General features: G+C 28.6%; 1 protein-coding gene and 1 long non-coding RNA gene across 2 annotated transcripts in view; both read right to left on the bottom strand.

Annotated features, from left to right (window-relative positions):
- Positions 1-1,729: 1,729 nt before the first annotated feature.
- Positions 1,730-19,858, bottom strand: part of LOC101514867 (isoliquiritigenin 2'-O-methyltransferase-like) — a 60,631-nt gene continuing 42,502 nt past the window's right edge. Inside the window, exons 2-3 of the mRNA XM_073366807.1 lie at positions 2,262-2,326; positions 1,730-2,155 (exon numbers count right to left, since the gene is read on the bottom strand). Coding sequence (XP_073222908.1) covers positions 1,853-2,155; positions 2,262-2,326 — 368 coding nt within the window. The 3' untranslated portion in view covers positions 1,730-1,852. The remainder of the gene's footprint in view (positions 2,156-2,261; positions 2,327-19,858) is intronic.
- Positions 6,916-9,566, bottom strand: LOC113783992 (uncharacterized). Its single transcript, XR_003470043.2, has 4 exons — positions 8,592-9,566; positions 8,286-8,327; positions 7,779-7,841; positions 6,916-7,205 (listed from the first exon to the last, which is right to left on the bottom strand). It is a non-coding gene; the product is annotated as an uncharacterized lncRNA (long non-coding RNA).

Genomic DNA, 19,858 nt, shown 5'->3' with positions numbered 1-19,858 from the left:
GTTTTTCAAACATGTGCAAGTCAACTCACATGGACTGTGAATCGACTACCCATGCATGCAAACTTGAAATTTGACAGTTTTAATGTTGTTACGAAGTTGTTATTTCTTATAGAAAACATTTTTCATTGCCCTAACCTTTCATGCACCATATAAAAGATTTTCTAATCATTTCTAAACACAAGAATACTTTCACGCATTCATGATACTTAAGCATTCAAGATCATATCATATATTGAAAACTCTTTCTTTATCAAGTCGGGTTTGCAATCGAGTTTTGAAACAACAAACAAAAATAAGGGAGAATCGATTATTGGGATCTCTATTCTCGATACAATTCATCGAATGGATATAATTTGATTGCGGATTGAAGGACTAAAGAATGTTATCTTTAGGGAATTTCTAGAGAGGGTTCTCTAGGTGTCTATCTTACAAGGAGTGAAGTGTAGTCTTCACCTTGAAGATAATTATGTGATTACACTTTGGAGGATTGTTCCATGATTCTATTTCAAATAGGGTATAGGAATAAGGGTTTGTATGCAGTGTTGTGTAATATTTGTCGAAGAATCTTGTAAATGTCCATAATCAATAATAAAGGAAGAAACTCTCATTCGATTGAATGATGACAAGTGGTACTCAACGAGCGAGGAATAAGTAGATGAGCCTGTATAAATCTCGACATGAATCTCTCTTTCCTTAACTCTTAAATTCCTGTATTTTACATTGTTCTTTGATTTTCATTTTAATCAGAACTTGATGGCATTTTTTGTTTTAGTGCAAAATTAATAAAAAGATTGTTATTAAAATTTTATGATTTTGAATCTTGTCTTGATTTCGTGTGTTGAATGAATTTTTGTTTTAAAATTGAATTCAACACCTTAGACGTTGGTTCAAATTGAAAAATATTATATTTTATTGTTTCTATTAATTTTAATTCATAGAGTCTTTGTTTAGATCTTTGTGAATTTGGTTAAAGTATAAAAAATATTTTAAAAAAATACTTGAATTAAATTTTATGTTTTCTTGTATAAGTTTCCATATGATTTATGTTGTTTGATTTTAACACCATCAATAATTCGATATGAATATCCAATATGCTTAATACTCACATCCATCGGAATAAAAACTTCCATTTTCCATTGTGTGCCTCCAACAATTTTTTAAATAATTTTTAAAAGTATTAAACTATAGTCAATCCCTCTTATAGAGTTTGTTGTCGGTCATTTCGTGGGTAACAATGTTACACCCTGATTTTTCAGATATATGACCATGTATCATGATTGATTTGGATGGATTAGAATTAAATTAGGATTAGAAAGGTGAGTTACTTAAAGACTAACTTAATTACATGTTGGTTAAGTAAGTTAAAATGTGACAAGACTGATCTAATTCGCCAAGCGAATTTGTCTAAATTCACTAAGCGAGCTTAATATGCAAATAATGTCAGTATACATGTGTCATAGGTTGTGGTTTGCCAGCTCCACGTGTCACTAATTTGGAGGGATTATGATGAAATTAGGGTTAGAAAAGAGGATTACTTAAAGACTAAGTTAGTTACGTGTTGGTTAAGTAAGCAAACATGTGAGTAGACTCACCTAATTCGTTAAGTGAATCTGTTTAAATTCGCTAATCGAACTTAATCTTGTTAAGCAAATAATGTTAACTAAATTTGCTATGCGTTGCCAGCTCCACGTGTCAAGCTCGTGCAAACAATGTGGTAGGATCACATTGAAACATACGTCTTTCAAAGATTGCAACATAGTTGTTCTTATTCTTTGTTAAGCATATTATTACTTTTCCATTTTATAAAACGGCTGACAATATATCAAGATTCCAAGTTACTACTAAGTAACTTCTATTTATAAAATTCCATCACCCCAATTATTGCTGATACATCATCATTGCAAGCAACATGAAATTTGGAAAATCCAGATCTCTTACATAAACTCTTGAATTCTTCCTCACTTCTTTCTTTTCCAGTTGTTACTAAAAACATGAGGTTGTCAACAACACAAGTATGCTTAGATATTTTACTTGAATTAGGGACTTCTGGAATTACATAGTCCAAAACAATCACCTTCCCATGTTTTGGTAAAGCTTTGTGGCAATTTCGTAAAAACTTCACACATTCTTCATCTGACCAATTGTGACATACAAGCTGAAAATAGAAGCAAAAAATACATTATTGGATTTTCCAAATTGTTTAAAATATATAATTTATTTTTCATCAAACAGTATATAATTTATTTATCATCTAGACTAACCTTTAGTAAAATGGCATCACCAGTTGGAACACTTTCAAACATATCTCCTCCAACATGCATTATCCCTACCAAAAAAATTAAAAAAGTATTTTGTGATTATTATTTTTGGCTACAAACAAACATTCCATTGTTTTTTTTGGAAATAATGATATATTTACTTTGTGAAATTTTTTAAAGTTTTAATTTCATTTTCACTTTCATATACAAAGTTCCATTTTGTTTTTCAATATATTTTCTATTTTAAAATTTTTATTTTATACAAATATTTTAAATATTAAACAAATTGAAAACATCCTGAAAATTTTATAATTAAAATTAATATTAAAAAATAAAAACATTTCATTAAGAAAACTTAAATAAGGAATAAAATTTAGATAGGAAAAACATAAACATAAATTCTCTCTAAAGAGAGGGAGAGACTTATATCTATTTTACCTGGATGATGTGGTAAATCTTGAACTACTTGTGGTAAATCAAAGTTAATTCCTTTCATTGAAGGATATTGAAAGATGATGAGTTTTAAGGTCCCTCCTACGCCACCACCAACATCAACCAATTTTGAGACTCCCTCAAATCCCTTATATGATTTGAGGACCCTTTTAATATCTAATGGTCCAGTATGAGCCATTGCTTTGTTAGTAATATTATTCAGTTCTTTATTTGTCCTCGTATATTGATAAAATTAAACGGTGTCCCATTAAGACTTTGGAAAAGATTTTTGACATCAGAATCCAAAATTGCATCCTTTACATCACCCTTGTTAGAACACAAAATCATATTATAATGAATGTTAAAATTAATATCTTTTTAACCATAAAGATATATCAATTTGACAATAGAAAAATCTACTCTTTATCCTTCTTGATTTGGTTTTAGTCCTATAATTATATTTGTATATTTTTGTTACATTCCCCCTAATATTTAGAATACTATTTAGATTTGAAATTTCTATTGCCAAAAAGGGAATGTAGATAGTGTTTTTATTAGAAAAAAAAATGTATTTAGAGGTTTGGTTACAGACAATTTTTTTGTTATCATTGAGATATTTTTTAGTCAATCAGATAATTCTAAATGTGAGAATTGTCAACTGTACTGATGTTAGTCATTGAGAACTGAACCATACAATAATTTATCCTAATAAGAACTAAAACAAAAGCATCAAGTATAAAAATAAAATTATAACTATTTCATATAACTAAAACCAATTATACAATTTTAGGTTAAGCATAATTTTCTTTTCAAAAAAATTTCAAAAAATTGAATTTAGTTCCATATTTAAAAAATATTGTATTTTCATGGTGATAGAAATGTTATTTGATATCCTGGTGATAGAAATGATGGATTAAAACAAACTTTTAGGGACAATAAATAACATTTTCAAAACAATTTTTATTTTAGTGAATTACTACTTACCAAACACTGTCACATCCTCTATGTACTAATGTTGAGAGTGGACCTAAAGAGCCTCCATTTTGGGAAAAGGATTCTCTGACTTAGAGGCGGGAAAGACACCATACCTTTCACCCATTTTGTGTCATTGGATTAATCAGATGCTTCAGAAAGAGCCACGTGGCCTTATTATTTTTAAACTAAAAGCATCAGCCTTTTCCACTCTTTCTTCCTCAAGTTCACTTAGAACCCTTCATTTACATGGCATCTTCATTCCCCCACACCTCTGTCCACTGACCACCGCCGCTGACCACCGCCGCGCGTCGCTATTGTCTCCTGCACTACAATCTGTTATCAATCTACTTTCTGCATTGTCATATTCGGGTAATAAAAGAACTCCACTAAATTTTTTTTTTCCACCAATATGATTTTTTTTGCTTTCTAATTCCTGTATAAAAGAGTTGGAAGCTATGTTTATCTTGGTTGTATTGATTGTGTTAAAATAATAGAGTAGAATGTTATTAGTTATGCCAAATTATTTTTGTAGAGCTATTTTAAGTTGTTATACTTGTTTTTTTTTACTTTGAAGTTGTGATACCTGCAAAACAGAGCAATACATGGTTCATTCATTATTCCATACTTTTTCTTTCATTTAATTATTTTATTAAATTTTTAGGTTACTTCATTTGAAAAGTTTGATCAAATATGTCATCTTCAAATGTTGATTGGAAGCCACGGGTTGGTATGAAATTTGATAATATAGATGTGGCTTATCAATTTTGGCTTACATACAGTGTCCATGCTGGTTTTGGAGTTAGAAAACGTTATGCGAACAAGAATAAAGACGACACTATATCATCTTGTAGGTTTGTTTGTTCCAAGGAAGGGGTACGAAAGATAGACAAGAGAGATGTTTTTGTTAACATCCATAGAGCCGAGACTAGAATAACAATCCTCTACAACTTCAAGAGACAACACACATGCTTGCATCACATAGGAAGATAACTGAAGACCAAACATATGAGTTTGATTTGGCTGATGATTCTGGATTAAGGCAAAAGTCAACATTTCAACTTATGAGCACACATGCAGGAAACAGAGCAAATCTTGGATTTACACGGTTGGATGTGAAAAATTACCTCAGTGCAAGAAGACAAAGAAGTATGATGTACGGAGATGTTGGTTATCTTTCACAATATTTTCGACGACAATTGTTGGAAAATTCGTATTCTTTTCATGCATACCAAATGGATATAAAAGAACAAATCACAAATGTGTTTTGGTGTGATGCAAATATGGTGTTGGATTACGGGTATTTTGGTGATGTTGTGTCATTGGACACTACATATTGTACCAATCATGCTAATAGACCGCTTGCTTTGTTTTCCGGTTTCAACCACTATAGGAGTTCGATCATTTTCGGTGCAGCACTATTGTATGATGAGACAATTGAGTCATTTAAGTGGTTGTTTGATACATTCTTACAAGCACACAACCATAAAAAACCAAAAACTGTTTTCACTGATCAAGATCAAGCAATGGCCAGGGCACTGGCTGAATTCATGCCTGAAACTCACCATGGTTTATGCACATGGCACTTGTTGCAAAATAGAATTAAACACCTTGGGAACTTGATGAAGGGAGGAAGTTATCTTTTAAGAGATTTCAAGAAATGCATGTATGATATTGACGTTGAAGCAAATTTTGAGACTGCTTGGACAAACTTGATCAACCAATATGATGTTCATGAAAATAATTGGATCAAATCAGTTTATGCTATTAAAAAAAATGGGATGCTTGTTACATGAAGGAAGCATTCACTCTTGGCATGCGGAGTACCCAACTCAGTGAAAGCTTGAATGCTCACTTCAAATCTGGTATGAAATCCAATGTGGATATTATACAATTTTTCAAGCACTTTGAACGAGTTGTTGAGGAGAAGAGAAGCAACGAGTTGAGTTATGAGTATGAGTCCTCACATAAGCTTGCAAGGTTAAGATACGAGTTGTCACCAATATTGATACAAATGGGAAAAGTGTACACGCACGTTGTATTTGAGTTGTTTCAAAACGAGTTTAAGTTATTCCTAGCTTTATCGATATTAGAGAGAAATGAGTCTCACTCTTTATGTGAATATGTCATAACTATGGTTAACCATGAAGGATTTTGGAGAGTGTCATTCGATCGTGCTTCAACCTCTATTACTTGTAGTTGTCGAAAGTTTGAGACATTTGGCATACTTTGTTCACATGCATTGAAAGTGTTTGAAGCAAATGATGTGAAGGTCATTCCTGAGAAGTATATTTTAAGAAGGTGGACAAGAGAAGCTCGTTGTGGCATTGTGCACGATTTTAGGGGAAAAGAGGTTGAAGGAGATCCAAAGTTATCTCGAACACGGAAGTTTAGACAAGTTGTCTCTAAATTTATTAGAGTGGCGGCCGAGGCATCGCCTTGTGAAGAACACCTTAAGATTGTTGATAACTATGTAGATGTCATGTGTAAGAAAATAAAGGAATGTCGCTTACAAGTCATAGACAATGAAATTAATGAGAACCCGACATTTGTGAGTAATAATGTTATGCAACCAACGGGATTCAAGAAACGACCTAACTTAAAGAGACACATGCATAAGCGTCCTAAGAGTTTTATTGAAAAGAAAAAAGCTCCGTCTAGAAGGAAAAAAGCTCAGGTATATAAGTTAATATATGGATCAATTTTTTAATTTTACATGCATTATGCTTGGTTTTAATTTAAAAAATAATTTTAGGATAAACTTGGAGAAAGTCACATGCTCGACGAAGTATCTTGTTCAGCACCTCCAACTTATGAGCCCCCACAAACACAAAAGGATCAGTTCAGTTTCACAACATTGTTGATGGTAATTTTATTTGTGTTTTAAAATGGAGAATACTTTCTTTTAAATCTATCATAATGTTAATTAGTTTTTATTATTATGTAGGCACCCCTTGATGAGACAAACGTTCCAACATTATACTGATTGAGAGTGACTGGTTAGGAGTAATACTTTTGATATATTAATGATGTTACTAGAGTTGTAACCATTTAGTTCATAGTGATATGTTGCGTAAAGAATTAGAAGATGTACCACATATGTTCCATATCTATTTTGCTTTATATTGTGTATCCTGCATAATTTTGCTTTAATATTCATAAAATATCATTGTTGCATTATTGTGTTTTTGTGCAAATCTATTTTGCTTTATATGAATCATTTAATTAATTTGACAAGAAAAATGTAGTGAAACAAAGATACTCAATTCATTATATTTAAAAATATTTTACAATAGAACAAGCGGTGTTGAATTCAGTATCAAATATATCCTATCTCTACTTTACAAAATTCCTATAATCAATCTTGAATTCTAAGTATCAAATTCTTTTGAGCAGTGTTGATGTCTTATTGCTTGTGTTATCAACTCTTTGGATGGAGCCTTTTGTGGGCAGAATCTGCAATTGTGTATAAATTCAGAAACTCGGCAGCATGGTCCTCATGATCAATCTGCAGTTGTGTATAACCTGGTCTTTCCAAGAACCCTTCAAGAACAAAAGAATTGTTAAAATAAAATTTAAAAAAAAAAAAACAGAAGAAATATTGTTTCAATCAGTTCCTTAAATGTTATTAAAGTATATGATATGATATCAATATATTTGTATGTGAAGAGTATAGCAGAAATGTTTTTCTTTTTCAACTTCAGAACCATATCAGTAGATTTTGACTCAACAAACATTCTCATCAGTATATTATATGTCAATGTATTAGGCCTGCACTTAAGTTCCTTCATTTTAGCATACATCTGATGTGCACCATTCACATCATGCAACTCAGCTATGCATCCAAAAATTGAATTGAAAGTGCTTGCATTAGGATCGACCCCTTTATTTAATTGATGAATTATAGCTATCATACTGTCATACCAGTCGTAATATGATGAATTATTTAATTGCAATGGCAGAATTACATGTCGAAAGTCAACTAGAAATCAAACACACCTGACACCAACAATCCTACTACTCTATTGAATGCTGACCAAGTAGTCTAAATATCTTCTTAATATATATATATATATATATATGAAATGAAAACTATTTAATGAAAGTTACTAATACCTTTTACCAATAAGGAGGATATGGGCTAATCCTTCTTGCATCAACACCACAGCTAGATCAGCACTTGCACCAGGATCTGCAAAATAAAAATGGAAGTTTGTTCAGCATATTAGAAATTTAACATTATTTACACCAGCAATCCTTTTAAAAGCCGGCCAAAAATGAGGATTATGACTTCCAATTTGCTTACTAATTGCTTATGGACTTGAAATTTGCTTTCTGATGTTTGTCTTATTCCATGTGGAATAAGTCACACCTAGTCTCTAGCAAGACCATCAAATATCAAACATAATTCAGCTAAAGTAACTAGTAAATAATATAAAACTAGAGGATGATAGACATTCAAGACGTTTTAGTGCATTCAAAGCACTTACAAATACAACATAATCGAGGAGAACATATGGAAACAACCAACCACCTCATTGCCATTCTCATGTTATATTTTTAGTATTATTAATAAGAACAATACAAAAAGGTAAAATAGAGAAACATATGTTGGTTACTTACTATAGGATGGCCTTGTGCAGTCTTAAGAAGAAATAGAGGAAGCTGCAAAAAAAATGAACTTTTTTTATAAATCCAAACAGAAAAAAGTAAACAAAGGGTGAAAAATAACATACACTATAACAATAACTAACATATAACAATAACTATTCATATAAAAATTGAGGATTCATCATAAATCAAAATTTGAGAACCACAAACCCTAAAATTCAAATTTGGGAACTTTTAAATTATTACAATTTGTCATTCTTCAATGGAATTCCATAAAAACACTAAGCTGAAATTGAATAATTGAAAAATTGACCATACCTAGAAAATTGTTCTGTAAAGGAGATAGTGAAATCCCCCAAATTTTATGTGCTCACCGAAACCAAATCAATAGGTGTTGATTTAGATGTGAAATTGGTATCTGGATCTGAAAAGCCACATACGGATTTCTGAATTTTTCGACACGGATTGGACGTTGCGAAGCCAAATTGGATCGATGCCATGGAAGCAAAGTGTTTAGAGCTTGCGTTTTTCTTCTTCTTGAACTTTTGTTTAGGCCACGAGACAATAGCGGCGCGAGGTGGCGGTCAGCGGCGGTGGTCAGTGGACAGAGGTGTGGGGGAATGAAGATGCCATGGAAATGAAGGGTTCTAAGTGAACTTGAGGAAGAAAGAGTGGAAAAGGCTGATGCTTTTAGTTTAAAAATAATAAGGCCACGTGGCTCTTTCTGAAGCATCTGATTAATCCAATGGCACAAAATGAGTGAAAGGTAGGGTGCCTTTCCCGCCTCTAAGTCAGAGAATCATTTTCCCTCCATCTTGATCAAATGCAAAGTATTGACCAATTGGAGAAAGAGCATAAACTCTTTCACTCTTACCTTCTCCATTAATACGAATGGAACAATTGAAAAGAGAATAACTTGTCAACACATATAACATGCGTTCAAGTCTTTCAACCAATTCATCGTATTGATTTGGAAGTTGAGAAGCAATTTCAAAAGCAGAAAAAGTAGAATGATGACTTGAACTTTGTAACTTAGCTATAATATTGAATAAATTGAGATCAACAGCAGCATTTAGTACTGCAGGCAATACACGACTAAAACATAATAACAAGGCAGAGAGATAAGCATCATCAACTTTTTCTACCTCAACAATAGGAAGATTATTTTCTTTAGAATTTTTGGAACTCATTTTTGCTAGATTTTCTATGATTATTTCACTTGTTTTGTGTACTTCATTTCCATCAATACTTTAGTCCTTTATATAGACACAATGTCTCCCTATATTATGCTTGGTGATTTAATACACAATTTGTTAATCCAAAAAATTAAAAAATTAAAAATTATTTGTTTTATTATCATAACGTATACTCTTTTCAAAACTTAAATATAAGAACAAAAATATATTTGATGAATCAAAATGAAAACTTATTCTAACTCATTTTTTAATAAACATTATGATCACCAAAATACTCTTAAATTGATGTTCTTATGAAAAGAAAAAAATTATAATTAGAAAATTAATAAAGATAATAATAATTTGGAACATGCAATTATTTTTTATTGCATACAAAAATTAAATTATAACATATTATCTAACATTTTAAATTTATTTTATTTTATTATTTTTGGTTTTGTTCGGCTCTAGATAGGGATTATTTACTTGAATAACATAAAGTAAATAGTTTTGAATGATAAACCAGAAAATTTGTCAAAATCCAGTAAATCTGTCAAAATCAGAGCCGCTTATAAAAGGATGGACCGGATATTCTTGTATTCTCTTAACTTTTAATAAATTTTTTTAAAGTCTAAGAACAAATCTTTTGCTTTTATATCTCTTTTTATTTAGAAAGTCTTCTATTATATCTAATATTAAAATTTATAATCAAAATAATTTTTTTTTTTTACTTTCAGATATAGCATCTCCACCTTACGACTCCAAGAGATATCCGACTATCTATATCCGACTATCTACAGCAATTTATTTTATTTTATTTTTTTACAACTAATGAATAATTGTTAATTTAATAAATAAAAAATAATTAAAAAACAAAATTATATTAATAAAATCATTTAGAAGGAAGTTGTTTAAATAATATAGCTCATTGTTTGTTTTGACACATCTACTTAATCGCATAAATTTTGATGTATTTTTTTTTCTTCATTAAATGCATTTTTTATTAATATAATTCAGTTTTTTTAATTATTTTTTATTTATTAAATTAATAATTAATCATTTGTTATAAAAAATAAAAATAAATGACAATAGATGGTTGCATCTTCAAGATGCGACCTTTTATTAGAGGAGAAAAAAATATATTTTTGAAATTTGTATCTCTGTTTTATATAGTCCAAATTTGTTATCTGATCAAAATTTACGTAAGTTGGGTTGAACTTTCAATTCGAGATTTTTATATTAAACTTAAATAAAATTAATCTAATTAAAAATGAGTTGGGTTTAGTTAAATTCATAGATCTATCATAGATTATCAGGTAAATGAGTTGAATTTATGAATATGTGGATTCAAAATGTCAGATTTGTTATCCAAACCAAATACAATTAAATTTAAATGAATTTATTTTAAGTTAGATCACTTAAATGAGTTGAATAATAAAACAAATGTAATACCTCAGTCTAATTTATAACAATATAGTTTGCACTTCTAGAATTTCGATGTGCGACTTGCTAGCATATTTAGCAGCATTTTATTTTTTTTTATATTTTTTTTTTTTATATTCAAAAGTAGCACATCAGCGTGTTAAGCAACTTAGGTTTTAAAATGAAAAAAGCAAAAAGGAAGACTAGTTTTCACCTTTCAATATACTACCACGTTACTCCATGTTTTGTTTTTTAATTATTAAATGATAAAACTTAGGATATTATTATTATTTCTTTTAATTTTATCATTTTGTAAAGAAAAAAAAATAATAATCACCGTTAAAAATTATAAAAATATATATTTAAATAAAATATAATAGATTTTTCTTCACTTGACTTCCTTATTTTTAGGTTAAATTTTAATTTTGGTCTCTTATTTGTATTAATTTATAAAATTAATTCATCTATTTTAAAATCTAACAGTTTTGATCTTTCGTTTATATTTTTTAACTAAAAAATAATAATGTAACACATTTAAAAAAATATAATATATGATGCGGCGTTAAATTATTAATACCCATAAAATTGCAAAAAGATTGTTTAAAAACTTTAGTATTAACTTATGAAATATTTATTTTTATAATTTAATTAATATATAAATATTATTAATGCAGTTAGATGGTTCTACAATTTTTTAGTTAAAAAATCTGAATGAAGAAAAGACCGTTAATTTTTAAAATAAAGAGGATTAATTTTATAAATTAATAAAAATAAAAATACTAAAATTGCAATTGAACTTATTTTTTAATAATTTCTTATCGTTCAGTTTAATTACAATTTTTCCTTTTTCTCTACTGAAATATTAAAGAAATAATAGAAATTAATTTGTAGTTGGGTAAAGTTATGAATATAATGATGTTTTTTGTTTATTGTTATTTTAAACTTCATATTAAAAATTAAAATGAAAATTTTAACTATTATCAATCAGATCCCGATTCGACTATTGTCAAATTTTTAAGCCTAAATCCATTGACTACACTGATTTAATGTTTGGTCCAGTTTTTTATTACATAAAAAAAGAAAGTTATTTACGTTATTGCTGATGACTTCTAATAATTGTTTTTTTAACTACTTGGGAGCCTGGCCGATGTAAGTACACTTGCGCTGACCGTGACTTCGTTAAAACTTTAAAAATTAAATCGAATGAGAAAAAGTTAAGATAGGTGAAATTAATTTAGAGTTTAATCAAATGTTGATGTAAACAGTTTCATATTATAAAAAAATTTAATTTTGTAATTATTTAAGATGATAATTACAAATTATGAAATAAAGAATTGATCAATATAAAATTAATTTATATCCCTAGTGCATACTTTATCTTCTCATTAATTTAAGGGATTTTACGAATAATTTTACCTTAACATTTCTTTTAATGTCCATATAACGTAAGGCACGTTGAGTATGTTTTGGGATCATGGGATAACATCATCGAACATTATTGAACGCATTTATATGTATGTTTCTATTCTTTAAACAATCTCAAATATTTGAAAATACTCATAATTTATCGAGGTTGAGATTACTTTGATAATTTAAATATAATTTTAACTGTGGTAATAATCATTATTTTTACTAATTTTTTAAAATTTATTTTAAAATTTGATTGTTATGCTTTTTTATTTTGAGTTTTTAACAGTGAAGTAATAATGTGTCATATTATACGATAATTTATGATTAATATTCATGAATTTTTAATAAAATATTCTAAAAATTTAACTTTTAATTTTAATTTTTTTTATTTTTTTTATTTAATTAATGACATATGAATAACGAATATTTCTAGATAATTTTATATTATAAAATTATATACTATATCATTTAAAATATATGAAATCGTTATTTTTTAGTTCAAAATCTAATTGAAAAATAAAAAATATCAACTTAAAAAAAATCAATTTATAAATTAATAAAAATAAATATATCAAAACTACAATTAAACATTCATTATAAAATGACTTATACTTGAATTTTTCGAAATCTCCTTTTCTTTGTTTAGTATATTATTATTTTATCACCTATACATACTAATGTATTTTTTATTTAAAGATTTATAGTGTATAACTTTTCCCTGACTAATTCAAAATTTTGGATCCATCTCTGATTTAAATTGTTATTTTTTCGTGCCAATTTGTTTGTGATAGCTAGTGTTTTACTTTTTTTTTTCTTCATATACGTTTTTGGTGGGCCACAAAATTATTTCTATTATCGCAATGATTAAGTTTTATCAAATAATATTAATATTTATGTATAAAAATATACAATAATTTTACCGAAAAAATTAATATTACTTAAAATTTATAATAATTTTTATTCAGAAAGTAAAATAAATTTTTTTTACAAGAATAAATTTATTATTTCATCAATCTAAAAATAACTATTGTATTTAACCATTATCTATAAATCAAAAAAATAAAAATTAAATAAATAAATGAAAGAGATAACATTGATTTTACTAAATTATTCTTAATATTAGTTAATATATTTTAACTATACAAAAATATAAAATGAAAAACTACTAAGTTCATTTTAAAAGTCACATACTTCCTTGTAAGCAAATAATTTTAAGAAATAAATAAAATAAAAAATTAAATAAGGCCACAAAAGTGATAATATTTTAAGATAAATTATTTGCACAAATATAGTACTTATTATGAGATGAACGAAGGAAGTAATTAAGTACTAATCAATGTAATATTTCAAACTTTTGACCAAGTAAAATACAAAATAATGGCTGACATAATAGGCATTTATTAACTATAGATGACTTTTTTTCTTTCTTCAGGTTAAATGATGATATAGATGTTTAAAAGGATTTATATTTTGTCTTAAACAACCTAGTTGGTTCCGTATAACAATAAGTTATGCTAAATTTTTCAGCTTGACTTTGAAGTTTAATTGTGTTAGTATTTTATGTTGTGTTTGATTGTAATTTCCCTTTGAACTTTTTTTTTTTAAGGGAATTTCACTTTCAATTTGGTTTCTGTAACACCTAGTTACATGGGTATAAAAACCGAGGTAATAATGAAAAAATTTCAAAATTATATAAGAGAATAACGTATTGTAATAAATAATGAATTGTTCGAAAGTGTTAATGTTATGAAATATCAAAATAAATCCTTACAACTGAAAAATCTTTAATAATTAAAATATTAAAAATTGGGCAAATAGTATCTAATCCTGAAATAAAGTACGATGTAGACACTATGTCTACTTATTCTTCATCTACTAACCTAATCAAAGGAAATCACGCTGCTCGAGGGATGTAGGACTTCTCAACTCTCGATGTCCCCAACGGTCTCAGTATCTGAAAACAACACTTTAATGAGATACTAAATCTCAGTGAATAATACACACAATTTTAAAACAAGTATTGTTCTCAACCGGAGCAGTAACCGGAAAAAGTCAATCATGACACCCGCCTTCATCCAAAAATATTCTTTAGAACTATTCATGATATAGCTAAGATTTCTCTATAATAAACAACTACTTTTAATAATTAATAAAAACTCATCAATCAAATTAACGATAATCCACATCTATCATAATAAAAAAAATCCCAATATACACATTTATTCCGCAGAAATTAATCAATTAATTCAATGATGGAGATATACTACTTATGCGAAGTGAATATTATCAAATCATGTGGACCACCAGTTCATCTAGTGTGGGGTACAAGACTCATCTGTGTGGAGTTTAAACTTCATCTCTTTGTGAAGTTTAATACTCATCTATATGTGGGATACAAGACTCATCCGTGTGGAGTTTAAACTTCATCTCTTTGTGGAGTCTAATATTCATCCATGTGGAGTTTAAACCTCATCTCTTTGTGAAGTTTAATATTCATCCATGTGGAGTTTAAACCTCATCTCTTTGTGAAGTTTAATACTCATTCATGTGGAGTTTAAACTTCATCTCTTTGTGAGGTTTAACATCTCTTTATGAAATTTAATACTCATCTATATGTGGGGTACAAGACCCATCTTTGTGGAGTTTAAACATCATTTTTGTAAAGTTTAATACTCATCCATATGTGGAGTTTAAACCTCATCTTTTTGTGAAATTTAATACTCATCCATGTGGAGTTTAAACCTTACCTCTTTGTGAAGTTTAATACTCATCCATGTGGAGTTTAAACCTCATCTCTTTGTGAAATTTAAGACTCATCTATATATGGGGTACAAGACCCATTCATGTGGAGTTTAAACCTCATCTCTTTGTGAAGTTTAAGACTCATCTCCAACAAACACAATCAAAATCATTCATATTTTTAACAACTATATTCGTAAAATCTTATTTTATAATACAATATTTTGTTTGAATATATAATAACAACAATCATTCAAAAAGATATAATAAAACAATCTTTTAAAGAATATATATATATATATATATATATATATATATATATATATATATATATGTATATATATATATCTCAAACACACACAATCACAATTATTTACGTTTGTAACAATCATATCCATAAAATCATATTTATAATATAATATTTCATTTCATATATAATAACAACAATTATTCAAGAAATATAATAAAATAATCTTTTTAAAGAGTATATATTCAAACAATCATAAAAACGGTGATATAACAAACAATAATAAATAAATCAATTTATAATCTATTATTTACAATTCATAAAATCTCAATTTTAATAGAGTTTGGTTCTTGACAAAAATATATTTTTATTAGAAAATACAAATCAAAATATCTAACTCTTTTTCCATTCTAAATTTCCAAAATAGATGTACCATGAAAATTTAAAGGGTGTGATTACTCACCTTGAAGCCTTCTTTGATAAAAATATTCACTATCTATTATCCGCTATTAATCGCTATCGTCGGTCTACAACCACAAGGTACTTCTATATTCTATTTTAATTTTTAATTTTGTGTTATTCATAATACTTTTTTTTCTTCTTCCGAGTATCAATTTATATTTATACATGTACAGTATAACTTAACTATGAATCCTAAAATCGCTCATAGTCCGATGGCGGTTCCACGTATATTGTGCATTTTGTTCCATATTTTAACGGATTGCTTTGGTGTGTTGATTAAAAATTCAATTGTTCCTAATAACGTCATCAATTATGCAACAAATCACCTATACTCACTGCCATCCAAGTGGATTATTTGTTTTAACATATGTGACTTATACATCTTGCACAGTCAACTCTACATTTACAATCCATGATGATTTATATAGATATCTTATATAATTATTTATTTATTTTTCAGTCAATCATTAATACTAACACTCTTACTATTACTATGATTTTGTCCTTATAACAAAATTATAAACACATGACAACAAGTATAATAATAATAATAATAATAATAATAATAATAATAATAATAATAATAATAATAATAATAATAATAATAATAATAATAATAATAATAATAATAATAATAATAATAATATTATTATTATTATAATAATAATAATAATAATTTTGATTATTTTAAAATTGGAAATTTTAATTGTTTTTAATATTTGATTTTAGGATGTTGCAGTTTCTCTTAGAGGACAACTTATGATGTCTGACACTAAATGTCTATTTCGTAACAATGCTACTTTATAGTTTATTGAATTAATTTAAAAGTTTATTTTATCAAATTAATTGTGTTTGGTTAATAAATTTTTCACATGAATTTATAGTTTTTTTGAAATATTATTTTAATCATCGTTTGAGTTTAATTATAGTTTAAATTTATAGTTTTTTTTTCATTTATAATTTTATTATTTTAATTTTATTACTTTTTTTTATTATTTTGTAAAATATTATATAAATTGATTGAAGCTTTCATTTTGTTACTATTTTTTAAAAAGCTAGTTCCGAATAAGTTATTCACCATATACCTAAAACTTTCATTTTGTTATTATTTTTTTATTAAAAAAAAAGCTCGTGGCAAATAAGTTATTCACCATGTGTAACTTCAGATTTTTCAATCAAATTAGGTACGATTTTATTTTGTCTACGGATAAAACAATAATAACTAAAAAATAATATAATATTTATGATAGTTGTATAAATAGTTTAATGTTTAATGACTATGGAAGCGTGTCTCAAATCAGTAACAAACTTGGATTAGTTATTATTATAATTGAATTAGTTATGACAAATGTAGTTATAGTTAGTTAAACAATGTGTCTTTAAATACTATAATTGTAAATGCAAGTGGAAGTATGTTGTAAAATGTCATAGCTGGAAAACTTTGAGTTAGAGAGAGACATAAGTAATTCGTGATCCATAGGAAATCAAAGAAGAAAGATCAAGGGAGGAAAAGAAAGATTGAGTGGAAAGGCTAGTATAGTTGCTGGTTCATAAACAATGATAGATATTAGGAGATCAATCTTGAGAAGACCTTAATCTTGTAAAGTTCAATAATTAATAGTGGATTAATCTTACTTGCTTGTTTGTGACGCATGTCTCATCAATTGAGACTAAACACGTAATTTTTGGTGTTATTCTTCTTATATCTTTCTTTAATTTTCGTTTAATTTGATGAAAAAATTGTTTTTCAAAACTGCAGAAAACGGAGAACGATAATCAATCTTCGTTTTCTGGATTTTAGAACATTATCTGTTTTCAGCAGAAAACCAAGAACGTTCTCTGTTTTTGTTTTTTCTCTGCAATTGTTTGTTTTATGTTTTGTTGGTTAATTCTTGTTTCAGATCCTAATATTATTTTAACAATTGGCGTCGTCTGTGGGAAGGGAGCAACAATGGTTGAAACCACAAAATTTGACATTGAAAAATTCAATTGATCAAATGAATTTGGTCTATGGAAAATAAAAATGTATGTTGTTCTGGTACAACAATGCTTGGTGAACACATTAAAAGGTGAATCAGCTCTTCCAACGACAATGATTGCACGAGAAAAGGAAGAATTGATTGAAAAAGCAAAGAAATCTTGTCTTGGAGACAAAGCTTTGAAGGAAGTTGCAAAGGAACCAACAACAGCAGCCTTATGGCTTAAACTTGAATCTTTCTACATGACTAAATCAATTTTGAATAGGCTTTTCTTGAAACAACAACTGTTCTCTTTTAAAATGGATGAAGAGAAATCTGTCACAATCTAACTTGCTAATTTTAACAAGATCCTTGATGATTTAGAGAATTTAGAAGTCAAGCTAGATGATGAAGACGAAACTTTGATCTTGATTAGAGCCCTGCCAAGTTCATATGAACTTTTCAAGGATGCTATTATGTTTAGAAGAGAATAAACAATTACTCTTAAAGAAGTGCATGCCTCCATCCAGAAAAAGGAAAGCTATAAAAGACTTGAGATCAAGAATGATAATCATGCTGAAAGTCTAAATGTGACCAGAGGAAGAACTGACAAGAAAGGATCAAATGGAAATAAGCAAAGGTCCAATTCAAAATCAAAATCTGAAGGAAATTATATATGCTTCTATTGTCGCAAGAAGGGACATTTCAGGAAAGTTTTCCCTGAAAGAAATGAATCAAGAAACCTCAAGATTCGGGAAATACTACACTTATTGATGCTGAGTATGAATCTGAAGAGGCATTGATGATTTCAAATTCTGAAGGTGAAAAATACTGGGTATTAGACTTAGGTTGTACTTTCCACATGTGTCAAGAAAAGATAAATTGGATCCTAGAGCAATCAAATGTGTTTTCATTGGATATCCTAAAGGAATAAAAGGTAACAAGTTGTGGGGAATTGACCAAGGTGTGTCTAAGTATATCATATAAAGAGATGTAGTGTTTGATGAAACAAGAATGCCTATGATTAACAAAGAACATTCTCCGTTTTAGTGTTGCAGAAACGAAGAACATTGCAGAAACGCAGAACATTCTCCGTTTTAGTGCTGCAGAAATGAAGACCATTGCAGAATGTTCTCCATTTAACAGTGCTTCAAATAGCAATGGTAAGAGTGTTCAGATTGAGGTGGAGCCACCTGAAGATGAAGAGATTAATCATGAAGACACAACTGATATATCACTTGATGATAATGCTGCAACAGAAACAGATTTAGCCGATTACAACTTGGTAAGGGATAGAGAAAGAAGGGTTATCAATGCTCCAACCAGATATGGTGAAACATGTTTAATTTGTTATGTTTTAAGTGTTGCTGAAGACCTTCAAAGAGATGAACCAAGCAACTAAATGTAAGTCATTAATAGTGAAGACAAAGAAGCTTGGATGACAACTATGAATGAAGAGATGCAATAATTAGAAAAGAATCAAACCTGGATTTTGGTTGACATTCCTAAGAGTCAAAGGATAATTGGATCAAAATGGGCGTTTGATGACTCTTCATCATATGCATATTTTCCCATTATTTTATTCTTATTTATCCTCAATCATTAGTTAAATTAAGGATTTATTTGATATATTTTGTTGATTTTTGTTCTTTGAGTTGATAAAATGTTTTCTGTTTTTATTTCGTTGATTAAGTAGGAATTTGTCGTAATTTTACATTGCGTTTTGTTTTAGTGCAGTGCTGAATTTTGGTGAGAAATCAACATGTCATATGTAGAGTATTTCAGCCATATCTGGAGTTGTAGATGTTCAATTGGAGTCAAACCAAGTGCAAATGAAGGCTACGATCCATAGCTACAACTTTCATGAAGACACCGGAACCAAATGCAGACTCGAAAGAGGAGAAAAATGCAATATACGCCGAACAGCAGATGCTGAGCGCTGGAGCGCGCCCAAGCGCAAGCCAAGCACTTTTTCCCAGCATTCGCCAGTGCCGATACGCGCCCAAGCGCAAGTCAAGCGCTTTTTCTAGCATCTTCTACTGCCCAAATGCGTTGGAGCGCGTTTTTCCGCGCCTGGGCGCGCGACCCGCACCAGCAACCATAAAAACACAGATTTTTACTGTTTTAGGGATCTTTTGGACTCTGGGGAAGTTGGGAGACTTGTGCCCTAGC

Source organism: Cicer arietinum, chromosome 4 (assembly GCF_000331145.2).
Source record: "Cicer arietinum cultivar CDC Frontier isolate Library 1 chromosome 4, Cicar.CDCFrontier_v2.0, whole genome shotgun sequence".
Taxonomy (NCBI): Eukaryota; Viridiplantae; Streptophyta; class Magnoliopsida; order Fabales; family Fabaceae; genus Cicer; species Cicer arietinum.
The sequence above is the reverse complement of the archived record's forward strand: the minus strand, read 5'-3'. Positions and strand labels throughout refer to the sequence as shown.